This window comes from Poeciliopsis prolifica, unplaced genomic scaffold (assembly GCF_027474105.1).
Source record: "Poeciliopsis prolifica strain line A6 unplaced genomic scaffold, Auburn_PproV2 SCAFFOLD016, whole genome shotgun sequence".
Taxonomy (NCBI): Eukaryota; Metazoa; Chordata; class Actinopteri; order Cyprinodontiformes; family Poeciliidae; genus Poeciliopsis; species Poeciliopsis prolifica.
The window spans coordinates 2,638,303-2,657,084 of record NW_026562391.1 but is presented as its reverse complement, the minus strand read 5'-3'; the positions used below and the strand labels follow the sequence as shown (position 1 = coordinate 2,657,084).

Genomic DNA, 18,782 nt, shown 5'->3' with positions numbered 1-18,782 from the left:
AAGAGCACCAGAAAGTCAGGGTCATAAAAAAAATCTATGCTAATCATAATAATGACCCATTTTAAAAAAAATGTTTAAAGAGTGTTATTAGATACAAGAAATACAAAAATAACAAGGATGTAGCCTAACGATTATACCCCAATCTCAAGCTTGGTACAGACCTGTGTTTGGACACGGCCTTGAAAAAGTATCAAGAATCAAAGGAGGGAAAAAGCAAAATTGTGGAAGCAGCGGCATGATGCAGGGAGACGGAATTAATTTACTGTTGTAGACAAAACACCAACTTCTCATGGCATCATTTTACATGCAGTTGTTCACAACTGAAGCAACACGACACAAACCAAAAACATGACATATGATCATTAAAATATGAACAGCTCATGTAACAACAAAGAGAAATCATGAATGAAAATGAAGAATAAATTTAATATCTGCCCCCAATTCATGAAAAAAAAAAAAAACTTGATTTTTGGTTTCAATAAGAGTTCCCTTTAGAAGAGTGTGAGGGGAAACCCAATCATAACTGTCCCAGCTTTTGTTTAGACTAAATTTGGACGAAACATAAACTACAAACTCCTTAAATAGCATTTAAAAAAAATTGTCCAGAAATTTCAAGGTTGGTAAGATGGAGCTTACACTTTAAACACGATAAAGTTTTAAATTGATGTTAATCACCAATTTTACTGATTTATAATTGCATCGGTATCGATCCGTGGCGGTTATTTTTGTCGTCCCGGTTTAAGCTCCGTCACGATGTTCACAGAGCGACCAATAAAAACGAAAACAGTTTTATTTCACATCAGTGAAACTTTCATCTTGAACAGCCTTTCCGGGCTCTTTCGCTGTCGCCCCGAAAATGAATAAAAAAGGGGAACGACCTGCAACTCCAGATGAGTTCATTTCAGAGCTTCGAGTCAGAATCAAGGTCAGGCGACAAATATGTCATCCGTCCTTTGACGTCACGGCAGTGATAAGTGTGCTTGGGGACAGGTGAGCAGGTGGACTCGTTATCCAGGTCAGCTAGGCTGCAGGGTGAAAGGGAGTGAAGGAGGAACTGGACTCGATCGAGTCCTTGTAAGAGTCCGTCGTTTAAGCCAATGAACGGCCTCGTCGGACTCGAACAGGTACAACTGGCAGCAGTGTAGAGTAGAGTGATGCAGATGGCTTTCCGCTGTCAAGACACTGTCTGTCCAAGGTGCTTTTGGACAGCTTAGATCTGCACGAGGAGGAGATTTCAGCTCGTTCAAATCACCTGCATTAATGAGTGAAATAGAGCGCTGGGACGCACCACGTTAAACGTCTCGCGCTCACTGCCGAAGTTGAACTAACACTGATGAAGAGGTAGGGGATGTCATCCTCCTCCCCCCTCCCTCTTTCTGTGCTCGTTCTCCCCCTCGTCCTGCAGGAATAGACTCTCCCCATCCTCCTCCTCCTCCTCCTTCTGCTCCGCTGCAGCCTCGACTCTGACACAGCCGGGCATGACTGCAAACTGAGAGCCGCTCGCACAAAGAGAGGGGGGCACGTCGCTTCGCTTACGAGACGCGTAAAACACCGCTCGCTTCGTTTCTTCCCGGCGACGGGGCACGGAGGAAGACGGCCGACTCGAGGAGCGACAAAGAAAGGGAGGAGCGCCGAAAATCAGCAGGTAAAACGATGCGCGGAGATTCGTCGGACCGGCGGGACGGGACGGCGGCAGACCCCTGCAAACTCTCACCCGGAGGATGCTCGCGCTCGCGAGCCCTACTCGCTTTTATGTAACGCGCGCGCTTCCCAGCGCCTGGGGCTTTTGTCCGTCGCGTGCGTGGTGATAGCAGGAGGTGAAGGGAGAGCGGATGGGAACCGGAGGGTCCTGGCGCAGTGGGACGAAATCGGGACACATTCGGGAAGACGTTCCAAACTGCCGCGCGATGACTCCGGTGCAGGAAGTTCGGAACACGTCTGCCTGACCGTGCTGCAGTGTCAAGGGTATGCAGGGGAATGCAGCAGGACTGCACTGATTGCCTTTGAATTATACATGGAGAGGCAGAGAGAAATCAGGAGTCCAGCTCTGAATGAATTAGACGGTTTAGTCTCCGTGAAACTCAGTGTCGAGTTTTGAATCTCACAGGAATAAAGTTCTATATTGTGGGGAAAGAAATGCACATTTGCATATGAGATTATTAAGAATTTTGGGTTTCCATACAAAGTCTCGAAACAAGATTAGGATGGGACAAGGGACACTGAAAGTGAAGGGAAACTGGAGCGTCCTAAACATTTCTGCAAAGCTTTTTCCATTATGGTACAAAGTGATGCTCCTTCGGGGGCCCATGCAGCGGCTGCAGAAAGCAACCTCATCTGGCTCAGCGCGACCCTGCCTTTGTTTTCACCTTCCTTCCCTGGTTTCTGGCCGTCGTTCTTATGAGGATGAATTACTCTGAAGTCAGGCGGTGTCAGCATAAATCCTCTCAAGATGGAGCGAGGTTGTGAATCGAGGACGCAGGTGCCTCGAGAAAGAGGCTGCTCCAGAAAGAGCCCCGGGTTGGTGTAAAGTAAACACGACCTCGAGTCTGAGGATGAATATTTACAAAAATTTAGTCGTAAAACTGGGTTTTCGGTGCTTATGGTGTGTGTGTGTGTGTATGTATATATATATATATATATATATATATACATATATATATATATATATATATATATTTCTCTCTCTCTCTCTCTTTCTTTGATCCCCATCCTGTTTCAAACTCCTGTGTTTTGTCCCCTGGCTCCAGGTCTGTCCCTGATAAAGTCGACGACTGAGGGAAGGGAACGCAGAACTGCCTCATCATGAATTTTGTAATGAAAGCTGCGCTGGGAGGTGAGTGGTCTGCCTTGGAGCGAGGTTGATTTAACAGCACTGCAGTGCTCAGGATTTAAAGGGACGCCGTCGAGCGGCGCTCGCTTTGTGGTTGTTGGTGGGACGATGGGACGTTTTTGCATCCTGCACCAAACTAAGGACCTCACTCTCTCTGCTCGCACGAGCACAGAGTAACTTGTGTGGAAAGAGAAGTCCAAGTCCTTGAAAGCGAGCGACGAAGAGGAAAGAGAATTAGAGCCAAAAGAAAATTGAGTTTTTTATCCTTTGAATCCTTCAAACTCTACCCTCTTGGATAATATTTGCCTCTAATTAGTCCTAATAATAGCTCTGCAACTGAACCTCCTTGTCAGCTTTAGCTCCAAGGCAAAGAGCAGGAAAGTGGCACCGGTCCATTTCAATACAGGGATCTCTCCCGTCCGGCTCAGTCGTGCGTGCCGTCGAGCCGCCGCTCTCCAGGTTGCAGCAGTTAGCCGGCTACGGTCGAATGGCGGGGGCTGATGTGTGGCTCCCTCTTCTCCCCCCCCTTTCCCCTCTCCACCATCAGTCACCCCTTCGTCTCATTGGGATGCAGGAGAGGCAGCCGCTGCCGCCACTCTGTGAATTCTCAAATCGAACGCATTGAGTCGGAGGCAGGTTTCAAGTCCAGAGCTGCAGATGGCAGATTTCTAGAGAGTGGGCGGGTTCGGTGCCTCTCGTCTGCTGCAAAGAGGGACTTGCGCCTGTTGTTGTGAGCGGGTCGGCTCCAGTGGGTGCGGGAAACTTTTGAAAGTCGATGTGCAACAACAATTCTCTGTGGAATGAAGCGTTTGTTTTTTTTTTCAACCTGCAGTGACCTTATTTAGCAGGATGTCGACAAAACGACCGGGTCAACATAAAGGTCGGGCTATAAATCATTATGAGAGGGCAGAGGCAGCCTGATAATGAAGCAGACCAATCAGTTAGATAATCAATCCAGGGATCTATTGATCTGCTGCTCACAGTCTGTCAGTTCCTGTTCGCTAAAATCCACACAGCATCAATGGTCATTGCTTATCAGAGCGTTTCTCAGTTCTAAATTCATTTCATTACACTCAAATATTTCACTGCTTTTGCTGTCAGATATGTAACACAGGGCAAAATATTGCAATATATTTGCTTGGTAACATTTTTTTTAGGTTATTTAAAAGTGAATCAAGACAAAAGTGAGCTCTGAACACTTCAAAATGACCAGTTTCTGTGATTTTACTTTAGGACAAGCGCTTTGAAGCTGGACCAGTTCATCCAAATATCAGAAATAAACGTTTTTTTATTGATTTTGATTTTTTTTTTTTAAAAGAGCACCTGCCAGGTCGGGCAAGGAGCCTATTATAAGTGCTTGCGGTTCTTGTTTAAATAGTGATTTTGGTTTTAATTAAATAACAGACACATCTGCACAGGCAATGGATGTACAACGTTTCAACAAACACGTAAAGCTCAACTGCTATTCAATACTTTAAGTATTCAAACTCCAATTATTTACCCTAAATAATAAAAAGAAAACAACTTAATTTTGAGTTGGCAACAACAACGCAATGTTGCGTTTTCAGACTAAAATACAAAACGTTTGTGCAAATTGTTTAAGCAACATAAACTAGACTTGTTGACCTAATTAAGAGACCAAAATTTAATATTTACTAGATTAATGAATGTGTTTCAGCACAGTCTCTGCCAGTATTACACACTGCTGTTGGGTTTTGGTGCTGACCTCAATAGAACCTCATTAAGCAGAACGAGAACGCAGAACACTTCTGGGGAGTCCGACAGAAACGGGAACGCAATCGGCTGTCACGCGTCTGGAGGTACACGCATTTTTTTCTTCTTTTAAAGTTAGCTGTACATCACAAAGTAAGTCTGAAAGATTGTTTATTTTGAATTTTGTAAACATCGTCAGGATTATAATACAAAAACAGAGAAAAACAACAACAACAATGAAATCAGTTGCTGCATCAGTCATTTTCACACGTCGTATGAAATTACGATTTCCTTCCTCTTCACACTTTAGTGAAAGTGAACCTCCATTAGCATTTATGTTATAACAAAACAAGAGCACCTGATATACTTACACATATAAATATATATATTGTACTTATGGCAAAAAATATATATGCAAATCCATCCATCCATCCACCCATCCATCCATCAATCCATCCATCCATCCATCCATCCATCCATCCATCCATCCATCCATCCATCCATTCATTCATTCATTCATTCATCCATTCATCCATCCATTCATTCATTCATTCATTCATTCACATATTTCTGTTGAGGGATGCCGGGAGGCTGGAGTTTATATCCCAGCATGCATCAGAGGAGATGCAGAGAGCTTCATGTCTCCAGTCCATAACAAGGCCAAGGCAGAATGCCATTCACACACACCTGCAGTCACAGTTAAAATAAAACATGCTTCCTTTAACTAATATAATTTTACAAATTTTAAATGAACGTAGGGTTCTCGTGTTGCACCACTTTGCATAATAAGTAATAAATTTGTAGCGTGTTGCCATGTAAAATTGAGGCTGAGGTCCCTTTTACTCCTGCCAGTACAACACATGGCAGCCAAATAATTTTAAAAACAAATGATTTAAATGTCAAAATGATGGTATCTGTGCTCACATGGTTTTCATCTAATATAGGGCACCCTATTAAGCCCAACAGAGCTGCACTGTGAGTTGAACTGCAGCTGCCATCGCAATGTCTACGTGTTTGATGTTTTTTTTTTTTTTTTTTTACAAAAGACCGCTGGATGCAGTAGTTGGATAGAATATTTCAAGTGGAATTCACACTGTGCACCAAAATTACATTTACCCAGGGTTATGGTCAGAAATGGTGCATATTTTTTTCCACCAAAAGAATTTGTAAAACAACAAGTTGACTGATTCATCAGAAATGTCTAACTTAATTTTAGGGACTTAAAAAAAAATCTACTAGTTCTCAGGATGATGGCGATGGAGCACGACGACGATTTATTTAACCGCGAGAGTTGAGTTGAATTGTCTTTTCATTTTCCCCTCTTTCTGTAAGACTGTGTTAAGACACCGTACTTGGTTTGGGTCAGGAAAATGTTGCCTCTGCAACCTAACTGGACAGTTGGTGCCCCATCACAATGATGTTTGCTGAGACAGTGGTTTGAAATTTTATGTCTGCCCCAAAACCTTGAAAGATGGGAAATAAAACGAACCAGGCTGCATTTTACTGTCTACATTTTCCAAGTCGCAGAAGTCAGATTCTCAACTGCAAACTTCCTGGCTCAGTTTTTATTTATATATTTATTTTTGCCTGTTTAGTTTCAACTGTGTTTTCCAAAGCTGCAGCACTGTGAGGATGAGTCTTCGTGACTGAGAGAATGCTTCCAGTGCATTAAGTAATCCTCTAAGGCGGCTCGAGTTACAGATACGGAGAGGAAGACGGAGCGTAGTTGAACTGAAATGACTCAGCAGGGCTATAATCTGATTCTCCCCTTGGTTGCTTGGCTCTGCCATGAGCAACCACAGCTGAAAACTGTACGTCGTCTGGTGCCCAAAACGGTTAAGAGCTGCAAACCTGTGACTGAAACGAGCGACTAATGATGCAACACCTTTCGAAGAGGAGAAAAATCCCACTTTGTGTTTGACCGCTAGCTAAAAACCTCAGAGCAAAAGCTTAAGCTAAGATTAACCATTACCGACACAGTCATGAAGCTTCCCGAAAACCTTATTTTCCCCAGGCGTTTATTCACGAGTCTCCTCTAAATGAACCTACCAAAGCGCTGGAACGCTTACACGCATTTTAATGCGTCTCATTACCATTTTAATGTGGTGATAAAGTGATGGGTCATTGTTTGAAAAGAATTAAACAGGCTACCTAACAGCTTCTGCTGAGGAACTATGTTTGTTCCTGCTCCAGTTCTCAGTGCTTGAGAACTGACCCTGCATTTCTAAAGCTCAGAAGATCTGGAGCTTTATCTTATTCCCTTTACCTTAGAAGTTTAAACTTGGGGTTGGGAATGACTTCACAAGTTTTCCACTTAACATAGTTGGAGAAATCAGGATTCCACCGAGTAGCTGTTATGCGTAGTACGACTTACGGACATCGTTTTAAACTGTACTATGTGCATCCAAACACCACTTTCAACTCTTGCAATTGTGTCCTCCAAAATAGACACATGTTCACCACAGCTTACTGCTGTCGACGGTTGGAGCGGCCATATTGGATTGTTTGATTCTCTGATTTTCAGAGTGGGAAAACGAAAGAGGGGTTTTCCAGTTGGCTTTTCCAATTCACTGTGACAGATTGGATCATTGTTCTAAAAAAAGACATTTCAATGAGCTCCAACGTCTGGAGTTCAAATTCAATTTAAAACACGACTCTGTTGATCCCAGAGGGAAATGGCATTAGTTCAGTCAAACTACAGAGGCCTCAAGCAGCAATATGACTTCCGTGGCGAAAATGTCACGACTGCAGCAAACTCTTAGCCATTTGTAGAGAGGGAGGAAACTGATATGTTAATTTAAAGCAGATAAAAATCTAAAAAGCGGAATCAGTCCCCTTTGCTCTGATGACCCTAAATTAAATTCTGTGCAACAGATTGGCTTCAGAAATTGACTATTTGATAAAAAGAAATACAATTTCTGTAAATGAATGTTTGAGGGTAAAGTTGTGAAGAACCTTAAAGACAAATTGACTTCTCAAATAATATCCCAAGATTTGAAGATCTCACAGAAAATGGAAAAGGGTGTGACACAAGAATCCTCCTGAACTGACAGGCCAGGGAAGGAGAGCTTTAATAAGAGAACATGCCTCCAGAAAGGTTGATACTCTGCAGAACACTAAGGAAAAATGAAACATGCCACACGCTTTATAGTGATTCTGTTCTTGCACTAGCCTACCTCAATTACTTTGTTTTAAACCATATTGACTCATCACCGTCTTTCTTATTGAAATAATTTACATTGATCATGAAATTTCTTCTTCTTCTTTTTCTTGTTCTTTCTCCTCTTCTATATTATGATCCATAGAAAGCAATGAATGACCCTGCTGAGAGTGCAGTGTATTTAAAAGACCTGCTTTTGTATTTATTTCAGAGCAATTATTACCAGCTATCATTTATTTGGTCCTAAGTTCTAATATATGTGGATCCAGTTTTACACTGTTCACTATCAAAGCGGGAATCACATGTAAGTGAAGTTATTTGAGGGGAAATGAAACAAGAGACACCTTAGAGAGACTCCTTCCCTGAAAGTGGAGATAATTTTGTTAAACGGCTCTGTAACACGATTGGCCGATGGTTCGGGTCTTCAGTACACAACGGGCGAACCTTCACACACACACACACACACACACACACACACACACACACACACACACACACACACACACACACACACACACACACAAATGCTCTGTTACGCTGGCAAAAACAAAATTATGTGTTTTAAGTTACGTTAATCTCCCTATCGAGTTTGTTTCTTTTGTTTTGATTTGAAGATATTTTTGTACTGAGCAAAAAAAGCTTTTCTCATGACAACTGATCCTAACAAAAAAAAAATAGTGGTTTATTTATATAATAAATATCCTAACAGCAAGAGAGTAGAGGTAAAGAATGCACATCTAAGACAAAGAAATTTATTACAAATTTAACACTGAAATGCATTTAAATGAATGAGGCGAATATAATAAATTATATTAACTGATAATCACCGTTTATCGTCCATCTTGTGCAAATTAAGTAATCTAGATAACTTGCCTTTATCAAGCCACTCCTTTTTTAAAATTTTGACCAAATCTATAATGTTCAGACTTCGATGAAAATAAATGCTCTGTGGTTGAAGATCAGTTGAAACCAAACAGAATAGGTCATACATTTTAGTGGACAATAAATTGTCTCAGAAATGATTGCAATAAATGACAACACTGTCATTTTGACATCATTTTCAACTAATATTTCAATTAATATTTTGTAAAGATGGCACAATAGTGGGAGAACACCCACTCAAAAGATTAAAAAAAATAAATAAATAATTTCAAAGGAACATTTAACACTGGAACTGAATCCAAAGAAAACATTTTAAATATTCCAAATAATCAAAACAAATAAAACCACAATAATTAAATTGAATTTAAAAAAGTAACAGTAAGTGCAGGCTAACTACTTCCTACTGCTATCAAATGTTTTGTTTCTCAAAACAGCGGCTTTAAATGATATTAAAGGCGAGCCTCTCTTTAACGACTGTTGCCCGAATGGAAATCATCACGCTCATTTAAATTGATCATGATTAATTGATTTATTGCTGGCAGGCCTAAAGCATAGAGAAAATAACCAAGCAGCTCTTTTAGCTGAAGTAATGATATCAGTTCACATTTGGTCTCCTAAAACTGGCTTTCAGAGATGAGCGTCTCGTGTTCACATCGTAATAACGTTTGGCAAACAGGTTGGAGAAGTTCTGACTTGACATTTCTCTCTGAGCAGAAGTTCATTGTTTTGTAACTTCAGTCAAATCTAAGTTGAGGGGAATTTAAGGCAATAAAAACCTACAGTACGAAAAAAAAAGATTATTTTGATAAAAACAAGGAAACAATGGAAAGTAAAAAATGTGAACAAATAGATTGTTTTTCCTCACAGATAATTGCACTGTCGTCTTCACGGCGAGACTTTTTTTTTATGTTTAGACCTGGTTTACGCAAAACCCGATTGTGTAGCAGCTTTGTGGAAACTTGTTATGGTTCATATGAAGAAAACATCACAAAAAACAGGCTGTTCAAATAAATGTGTCAGTAGAAAGCGATTTTATTTACGGCATATCTTCAATCCCCTCAAAATAAATCGCATCAAAACCAAGCGTTACGGAGCAGGGAAACTGACAGATGTGTCTTCCTTGTTGCCTATCAGAGATGAGTTTAGTGAATTTCTCGCATAAAGCTTCCTTAAATGTGTTTACAAAAATGCAGTGCAAACAGACAAGCCATTAAGCTGTGCATATGACACGAGGATTTAGTGCAAAACAAAGCTGTTTGCAACCACGGCCCCGATTGTTATTCTGCTTCTGGGAGAAAACTAAAATGAATCCAAAGCTCAAAAATGCTGAGGAAAAAGTGCTGCTGCTCTTCTTTGTTGCCAACACATTTCTGCTGTCGTTAATACCCGCAGACCAGGTCTGTCCAACCAGGCGATGGATTTGAAGAGCCTTCCTCTGAGAAGAGGGCAGATTAAGGCGCTGTTTATCTGATGCTGCTGAAAGTTTGAGCACTGGGAAAGTTGGCCGAGGTTAGCGATCTTTCCCACTTTCCCAGGAGGCTCCGGATTTAACAAAGACTTAGCAAGGAGGCAATTTAGCAGAGAGGATTTAAGAAATGACACCCTTTGTCTCGCTGCCGAGTTCAAGTATTATTGAAATAAATCGTGGTGCAATTAGGCCAAAACGGGTATCTGGACACTCGGGTTTAGCCAATAACGATGACTTAATTTCAGCGGCGCTGGTGTGAGGCATCTCCACGTTTGTTCAGAGCAGTGAAATTTAATGATTTTCTTCTTAAACCTTTGCTAGTTCTTGTACTCTCTGTGTTTTTGGCAACGATGTGCATCTAATCTGAACACACTGTGCATATTTTATGCAAATGTGAAATAGTTGAAAAGCATATATCTGGAGTATTAACGAAACAAAACAATAATCAGGTTTGAAAAGATGATCTTAATCTGCTGAATTTGAGCATTTTGTTCACTTTGAGCATTTGTTCACTGAATTGGAACATATTTGACTAAATATGCTCCACTTAGGGTGATGTGTATGGATCCTAATTTGCATATTCAGGGTTAAAACCACATTGTGAGGGGATTAATTTGACTTTCAAAGACTGTTCATTTCAATATCTGCAGAAAAAAAGAGGCGCGTTGGGTAATATAGTACAGTGTTTCTCTGCTAGCGCCACTTGAAATGCTTCATGATTTCCTATGAATGCATTGTTTGTCGCGACCTTAACCCACTTCAGTTTATACAGTCGCTCTCTCCTGCACGAATGCAGCGCGAAGGCGTGCAGAAGCTGTCAAGAGGCACACTTTCAAATGTTTAAGAGCACATACGGAATATGTAAATGCAGCCAGTGGCTGAGACTCACTCCAGATACTTTATATTCAGTTTATGCGTTTGCATTTTGCTCTTCACGGGAATTTATTTTACATGATGTGTTCGTTTAAACATGCGGGGCAAGAAAAGCTAAACCCCACCAGATCTTATGGGTACAAGCCAGAAATAAAAGTAAACAATTCATGTGCACAAACACGTCTCCTTCGCTCCTTTTACATCTTTTACTTCTCATAGCAGAAGCGGCAAGTGAGAGGTAATTTCTCCCCCTGCAGGAAAATCTGTGACCTCATTGAATTTTTTCCCCTCGTTGTCAAAATACTTCAGTCTGTTGTTATTCTATACTTAAAGTGCAAGGCTACTTATTGGCCCTCTGTGGCAAAAATATGGAAAAAGGCTCAGAATAAATGTGGCGTGTTTTTTTTATTTTAACATAATCTTGCACTGAAAATTACAGAAAAAAAATCAACCTTTACTTTGAGGTTGGATTTTTATATGGCTGTTTGTTATCTGATTGTTGATTTATAAAGCACTGAATGATCTCAGGCCAAAATACATTTCTGAGTTAAGACAACATTTATTTCTACTCTCTTCAACTCCCTGAAAACCTGATGTGTGCAGGAAACTAATCAGGACTAAACACATTTCTGTTTACAGACTGTTTCGGTCAAAATAATCTCACTATTGAACTGTTTGATCATTGATGAGTGACTGACAAATGAGATTGCTGAAATTTAAATGAAATTTTTAGATTTAAATGAACTCTCTCTTTTTACGCAATGCTTTTCTGTGCTGGCCACATTAATTTGTCCTTCTCAACAAAGCTTAAAGGTTTTCTTTTTATTTTATTGGCTTGTGGGACACAGAGTGACGCTTCTGTGAATGTCCACCCTCATCCTAAGCTCACCCCTCAGGGTTTCTGCTGGATTCAGGTCCAGTATGTTCAGAGAAGGAGGTTGGATTAAGTTTTCAAGCTTTCTTGAGGTGATTTCAGAACTGATGCGCTGAAGGAGAGCTTGTGCCATACCAGAGGCATGAACCTCTGAAAAACTCCGGGGCACAGGGAAAGACTACGTCCTTTTTCCTAAAATGTTTGGTATCTTGGCACCTCTTTATCTGATGCAGCATCAATAATTCGCATTTTCTTTCTTGCGACATTTTAAAAATTTGCTAAAAATTTGCAATTGGATAGAAGCTTAGCTGGTAGAACCCAAAACTATACATCAGACTTAAACAAGTACAGCCGATGGTTGGTAAAGTGCTTTCTTGCACTAAAAAGGTTCTTTTTTTTATCCTTACTGTGTGAGCTTGTAATATGAGTACGGCTTCTTGTCTGGCCCGGTGGCTAAAAGGAATGTGACACGTCTTATTTAAATCCCAGGGAAACAGAAAGTCATTAGAAGATCCTAGGAAGTCTAGTCAATTAAATAATGAATATATACATTTTAAGGAAGGTGTCACATTACTTTTAAATGGAGCGTTAAATGTGTCTCTAAATGTACCGATCTGGGTATTTAGGCGTTTCATTTCCAACTGCTGGCTTTCGAGGGGCGAATGCCAAAGTCTCTTCTTCCTTCGGCAACTTAAGTTTGATTTATGGAAAGATCAATGCTCCTCGTTGTCGCTGGAGGCTTTTCTGAGGGTCGGAGCTGATCTACAGCGCCGGTAAAGAGGAGCAAGTGGACTTCAGCTGCAGTCGCTAATTTCAAGGTGGCACTTTTATGCAGGGTTAAGCCCAGGAATTTGAACACTAAGCTTACGGCTGCATAGCACTGCTAGTCCTACAGTGAAAACCACGTTAACATCAAGTTAACGTGGAGAACCACGCCAACATGGTTCTGGTAGGAGAGGAATCTCAATAGTGTTTTCTTAATTCTGTTTTTGCCACAAAAAGCTCCTTAAAAGAACTACTTGAAGGGCGGCCCATTCAAGTAGTTATCTGATTTATTAGCCATATTAAGATGTGTTGCCTCTCTCTCCCTCAACATGCTGAAGTTTGACTTTATTATGCTGAACGAGTCGAAACTCCAACGGCACCGCGGGCAGCTGCAGACTTCTCGGCTGTTTATTTTTTTCCCCTCAAATGCCTCTTCCCTTCCTCTCCTCCTCTTCTCTCCGTCTCGTTCTAGTCGTCCCCTCTCTGCTCGTGTTGTTCTCTTGCCCGTCATCTTCCTCGGCCGTCGCACGCTCACCGGTCTCTGGGTGGCCGCTCATGAACTGAAGGGTAATCCTGCTGACTGGAGCAGCTCGGCTAATTGGACGATAACGCCTCAAAGAGATAGCCCGCTTCCCCATTTTGTTCCCCAAAATTAGTCTGTTAGTGACACAACACTGAAATTATCTTGCTCCTCCATTCTTCTGTTCATTTGTCTTCTATGGTCTTCAGCTGAATTTCTCCTACCACTGGCATTTCTGTTCATTGTGTTTACAAAGATGCCTTTAGACAGAATTATTTTTATTTTTGCGTGGTACTCTGCAGATTTCCGGTGATGGAGATGGTTAGTTTGGACAGGCAGGAAAACTAGTTCTCTTGTTTTGTACCACTATCTCCCCCTTTTTAAAGCAATATATTTGCTTAAATGAAGGGACTTAATCCATTTCAAATAATACTGCCGAAGAATTCGAAAAGGCATTAGCTCTTCCTTGGTTTGTCGCACGACATAAAACTTTCTAAACGTCAGATTTGGGCGAGTCATTTTGCTTCAAGCAGCTATAAATATTCCTGAGTTCTCTCCCTAGAAAATGAGCTTCTTTAAACTTTTATGTAAGTGCGACTGAAGTTAAGGCATTCGAGAAGAGACTGAGAAAAATTAATGCTCTTCACTTGGTTAATAATTCAAATAATTAAAGTAGTTAATAATGGAGATGCATGATGGAATTTTGCAGCCAAATCTTGCTCCATGCAGATGAAATGCCTTTGTTGCATAAAACCTCTGCTTTGTTATAAATAGTCTCACAGGTTTGACCTTCTCGGTTCGGTTGACCCTGGATGAAAACAAGCCACAGACTCATCAACATAACATTTCAAGTTGAGAAGTAAATGATTACCTCTACTGTGTAAAAGTAAATATAAAGAAATTAAAGAAATCAGGTGATTTGTGGATTTTAACCTTTACTGTTTTAGGTAACTTCAGTTTTTGTGTTCTTTGCCACTAGAATAAAGAACGAAGCTCCTGAAGCCCTCTGTGTGACCAAAGCTTTCGGTTGGGTTCATTCGTTCACCGTTTTTTGTTTTTCGGTCTTCAGCCGATAGATGTTCTTCTCCCCAGAAATACTCGAGGTCCTTAGATCCACTCCAGGTAGACATAAGTTGCTCGAAGCTCAGGAGGAACGTATTGTCCCCTCCGTAGATTCTGGATCTGCCTGGTGATCTGTTCCCACTGGGATGTGCCTGAGACAACCAGGAGCCATTTTGATGACCTCAACTGACTTCTTTCATATCGAGAATCATCGGCCCTGTGAGGGAAGGCTCATCTCGGCCGGTTTCATCTGGGATCTAAAGCATTTGGTCATAATAGATACCTCAAGATCACAATAGAGGGTTGGATTTGGGACAAACCGGTTGGTGGTTTTTAGGACATCTAGAGCAGCGGACACTTAACATATCCTATCGTCAATCACAGGCAACTGACTCTTTCCATCTACATCAACCAATCACACGAGGCGCCAGGACCGTTCTGTCTTGTAATGTTGTCCATGATCTCAACACCTTCAAACTAAGGATTAGCTCAGCCATGAAACCCTACTCACTGTGTAGAAGACAGATTCAATGTCAAACAAGCAGACACAACTCTTATTTTTGGATCAGTTAGCCCATAAAAGCAACCTAAATACTCTTTATTCTCAAAGGACGCCCCAATAAATCACACTAATGGATATGGTGAAAAGTCTTCTCTAGATTCACAAGCTACATGTGGCCTGAACCACCAAAGTCATGAAAGTCTCAGCAATTCCTTGAGAATAACAATCAACATGAGGAAAAAAAGCTAAGTTACAGGACTGAAGGCTCAACCACCAGCAAGCCTCTCTCCAGTTGCCATTTGCAATGATCATCTAATAGCTATTAGTCTTTTCCTTCCCCTGAGGACATCTTGCCAGAGAGAACCTATCAGAAACCAAAGTCCCGCACGACAGATGCTCCAAAATTTTCTGTCGTGGCAGAACTGGAAGAAAAATGAAATTCACGCTCACGCTATCAAAACAGCTTGTTCAGATGTCATGACTTCCATCAAGTCTTTACCCAGAATACTCTTTGTGTGCAATCTGTTCTGTCAAAATCTTTTCCTTTTCCGTCTCATCCTGTGTCTGCCTCCCGCTTAATTCTGGGAGGCAGAATTTTCCGACACTTCGGTCTCGGAGACCAGCTGGAGCCGTCACTGCACCTGATGTCTCTCTCTTACGATGCCGTCTTTTTGTTTCTCAGGAGGGCCCCCCGATGTGGGCAAGATGCTGGGCGGGGAGGAGAAGGAGGAGGACCCCGATGCAGCAAAGAAAGAGGAGGAGCGACAGGAAGCGCTGAGGCAGCAGGAGGAGGAGAGGAAGGCCAAATATGCCAAGATGGAGGCTGAGAGGGAACAGATGAGGCAAGGCATCAGGGACAAGGTATGACGTAAACCACATCTGCCGTCCGAGTTTAGCGAGTCATTAACCAAAGAACAGGACATAGAAATAGATTATTAGATTATTGGAAAAACAATAAATGCCAATTTCCCAGAGAAGTTCTTAATTAACACGCTAACTCATTAAGTTTCAATATTTTTCTAACAAAAATGACTTGATTGAACAGCTCCTGAAAAGTGCAATAATCCAAAAATAATCCACAGCGTGATCATTTACGTTTCTTCTTAAAGCTAGTTTTGACCTGCATTACTGACGTTTGCTATTTTTAGTGGCAGTTTTTTTTTTTTTTTTTTGTCTTTTTGTCATATTTTTAACTTGCTTTTTAAAATGCATCAGACACGGATCAGGAAGTTGTGCAGAACAAAGAGAGACAAAAGGCTGAGATAAAGGACTGGGATTTATCAAACAAAAAAGACAGAGAGCTGTTGAGGAAATATAACTAAATCAGAAGATGATTGCTTATGAATGATTATGTGGCTTACAGCAGGGCATCTCCTGAAAAATGTTCCACCCAAATCAGAACTGGGCTTAAAGTGAGACAAAATGGATTTGAGTTGATTAGTTTCCCTAAAAATGATCCCCTATTAAAGCTCTTCTCGCCCAGATTGAGAAATTATAACAAAAACAGACGTCAGATGCCTGGATAAACAAATCTTCACTCTCAAAAGACGATTCAATAGTTTTTCTACAGGCACTAAAACAATTGCATCAACTGTGGCCGTTCAATTGTCATTTTGGTTGTTTAAAACCTGACTATCAGGTGAAAGAAGGAGTTTTTTTTTTCTCAACAGAAACTTTGTATTGGCTAATTCACGTCGACTTTGGCAATAGTACCAAACCTAGTTGAAAACTGATGATTCAGATTTTCTAGAGTCTACTTCTTGCCCGTTATAAGAAGGTTATGCAACTTCAAAAAATTATAATCTGCCAGCATAAAGTGTTTTATTGCTATTTTGTCCGAATCAGGCGTCCATTTCTCATGTTCTGTAAGAGTTAATTGGCCCATAAAGGCTTCAGTACCTTGAACAGTGTATGGTGTAGTATTAAATCTAGTTCATAGTCAATAGTGTAATTTGTTGAGATTCAAGTGTTTTTGTGATGATCGTTCTATAATTTGTCCAGGAATTTATATGTTATAGTTAAGTCTATAAAGTCTTAACCAACTGGTTGCTGTACAAAATGGAATCTTAATTTTGAGGCAAAATGGCAACGTCTGCGTTCAAAATGGAGGTTCACATTCAATGAGGACCCAATGTGTCACACAGAAACTTCATCCTTTTCTATTTCTTTTTTTTCATTTGTAATTTGTCTTTGCATGACTCACCATTCCTGTTCTGTGTTTTAACGCCAGTACGGGTTGAAGAAGAAAGAGGAGGCCGAGGCCGAGGCGGCGGCGGCTGCGGAGGAGCCCGCCGCCGGCAGCTTGACCCGACCCAAGAAGGCCGTGCCGGCCGGTTGCGGGGATGAGGAGGAAGAAGAAAGCATCATGGACACAGTGATGAAATACCTGCCAGGTCCTCTGCAAGACATGCTAAAGAAGTAGCGTAGCCAGCCAACCAGAGCTAACACTGTCTGGCTGAATTTGCGGGCTCCATTCACAAGGTTGGCTTGAGTCGGGCTTTTATTGCCAATGTAGGTCCAACATAAAATTTAGAGGAGTGTTTCGGTGTCAAATCGCAATTTTGTAGTAGGGAAACTTCTCAGATGTGAACACAAACACTGACTCAACAACCGGGTGAATGTTAGCTGGATGGATGTTAGCTTCAGCCATGTTAGACTTCAAAGCTAACAACACGCGGAGGGCTAAAGTCACTTTTCAGATGGGTTACCCTTCTCGTTTGAGACATTTTGAACTTTTTGTTTTCTCCTCTGCGTTAGCTGCAGTACGGAAAAGTATACCTGTCCACCACCTTCACTCAGTTTGTACATAAAGAAAAAGAACTAAAAAATGTGACGCATACCGTCGAGGTGGGCAAACAATCATAGACATCACATATAAAAGAATACATGAGTGGCTATTTAAAAGACGAAAGAAAAAAAAAACAAGTATCCGAATAAGCCATATTTTAAGAACAATTTAAAGACTACTATTGTGTGTTCCTAAAGTTTATGTCACGCGTGTTCCGTCTGATATTTATGTGAAACCTTTTGCACACAGTGTTACACGTAATCTGTAAAACCTTTCTGTCTGTCTTCCAGACACACTCCCTCAAAGCGCAACGCATCCCACGTTCATATTGTACGGTGTTCAGAAACGTTTCTACTTCCTTGCTCAGTGTCACGTCCTGCATGCCGTCTGTCTGGGGAGTCTGTTGTGTCGGTATGTATTAAAACCCACCTGGTTGCTGTCCATCTTATTTCTTATCATGCAAAAAAAAAAAAAAATATCGAGGCAATAACTTCAGTTTGACTGTGTTTACTTCCATGTTGATATAACCGTTAATAATAATAATAATAATTATAACAACAACAATAATAATAATATCAGTAGTTTAAAAAAAAAAAAGCAATTAGATATGTATGTATTCAGGAAACAAATTTTGATTTGCTTGGTGTCTCTCTTTTTTTCTTTGTTTGTTTTTTGTCATTTTGAGGAAGAATGACTGCTGTAGCTGTTTTACACAACAGCCAAAACCTTAAGCTATCAGCCATAAGACCAGAAGTGACAGTATCTATACTGCTACAATCAGGATCAATGGGAGGGAATACATGACATGTGAATGAGAGAAGGGTTGTTGTTGTTTTTTTGTCTTTGTTTTAGAAATTATATCAAAGAGACCAAGTCTTGTTGGAGAGAGGCCACTTTCCTTCAATACACAATCCCAGCCTGCTGATTTTGTTTTACAGAAAATAACAGAAATTAGTGTTTCGAAGGGTTCGGTCTTACTGTTCTGGATGGAGGTTATGCAGAATGACAAGAGCAATACAGGATTTAATATATGTTTCTGCCTGAGATTCAATAAAGACTTACAATCCTGCTCACGGACACGAGAAGTGTGTTTTTTCTGTGGTCCGACTGACAAAACAGTGTAAACTTATTTTTTTGTGTCTTATTCATCTGGATGTTTTATGGCCTTTTTGGATTTGAATTGGCTTTCTACGTGTTTTGGCCACATCTGCACCCATTAAATGTAAACAACACTTGAGCAGCTTGATATTTTATTTTATTTGTTTGACTACAAGAAATGGGATTACTTTTTTTCATTTTTTTTTATTTTTTATTTTTTATTTATTTTCCATAAAGATGGAAAGGA

At 40.7% G+C, this 18,782-nt stretch overlaps 1 protein-coding gene across 1 annotated transcript; it reads left to right on the top strand.

Annotated features, from left to right (window-relative positions):
- The first annotated feature begins 1,429 nt into the window (after positions 1-1,429).
- Positions 1,430-18,514, top strand: cplx2a (complexin 2a). Its single transcript, XM_055041566.1, has 4 exons — positions 1,430-1,645; positions 2,748-2,833; positions 15,332-15,510; positions 16,880-18,514. The coding sequence occupies exons 2-4, from the start codon at positions 2,803-2,805 to the stop codon at positions 17,069-17,071; spliced, it is 402 nt and encodes a 133-aa protein (XP_054897541.1). The 5' UTR covers positions 1,430-1,645; positions 2,748-2,802; the 3' UTR covers positions 17,072-18,514.
- The last annotated feature ends 268 nt before the right edge of the window (positions 18,515-18,782 follow it).

What these genes read in the sequence shown, in the direction of transcription:
- cplx2a (XM_055041566.1), top strand. Translation starts at nt 2,803, where the DNA reads ATGAATTTTGTAATGAAAGCTGCGCTGGGAG. An exon ending in AATGAAAGCTGCGCTGGGAG is followed by an intron (nt 2,834 to 15,331) that starts GTGAGTGGTCTG and finishes TTTGTTTCTCAG; the next exon opens with GAGGGCCCCCCGATGTGGGC. An exon ending in GGCAAGGCATCAGGGACAAG is followed by an intron (nt 15,511 to 16,879) that starts GTATGACGTAAA and finishes TTTTAACGCCAG; the next exon opens with TACGGGTTGAAGAAGAAAGA.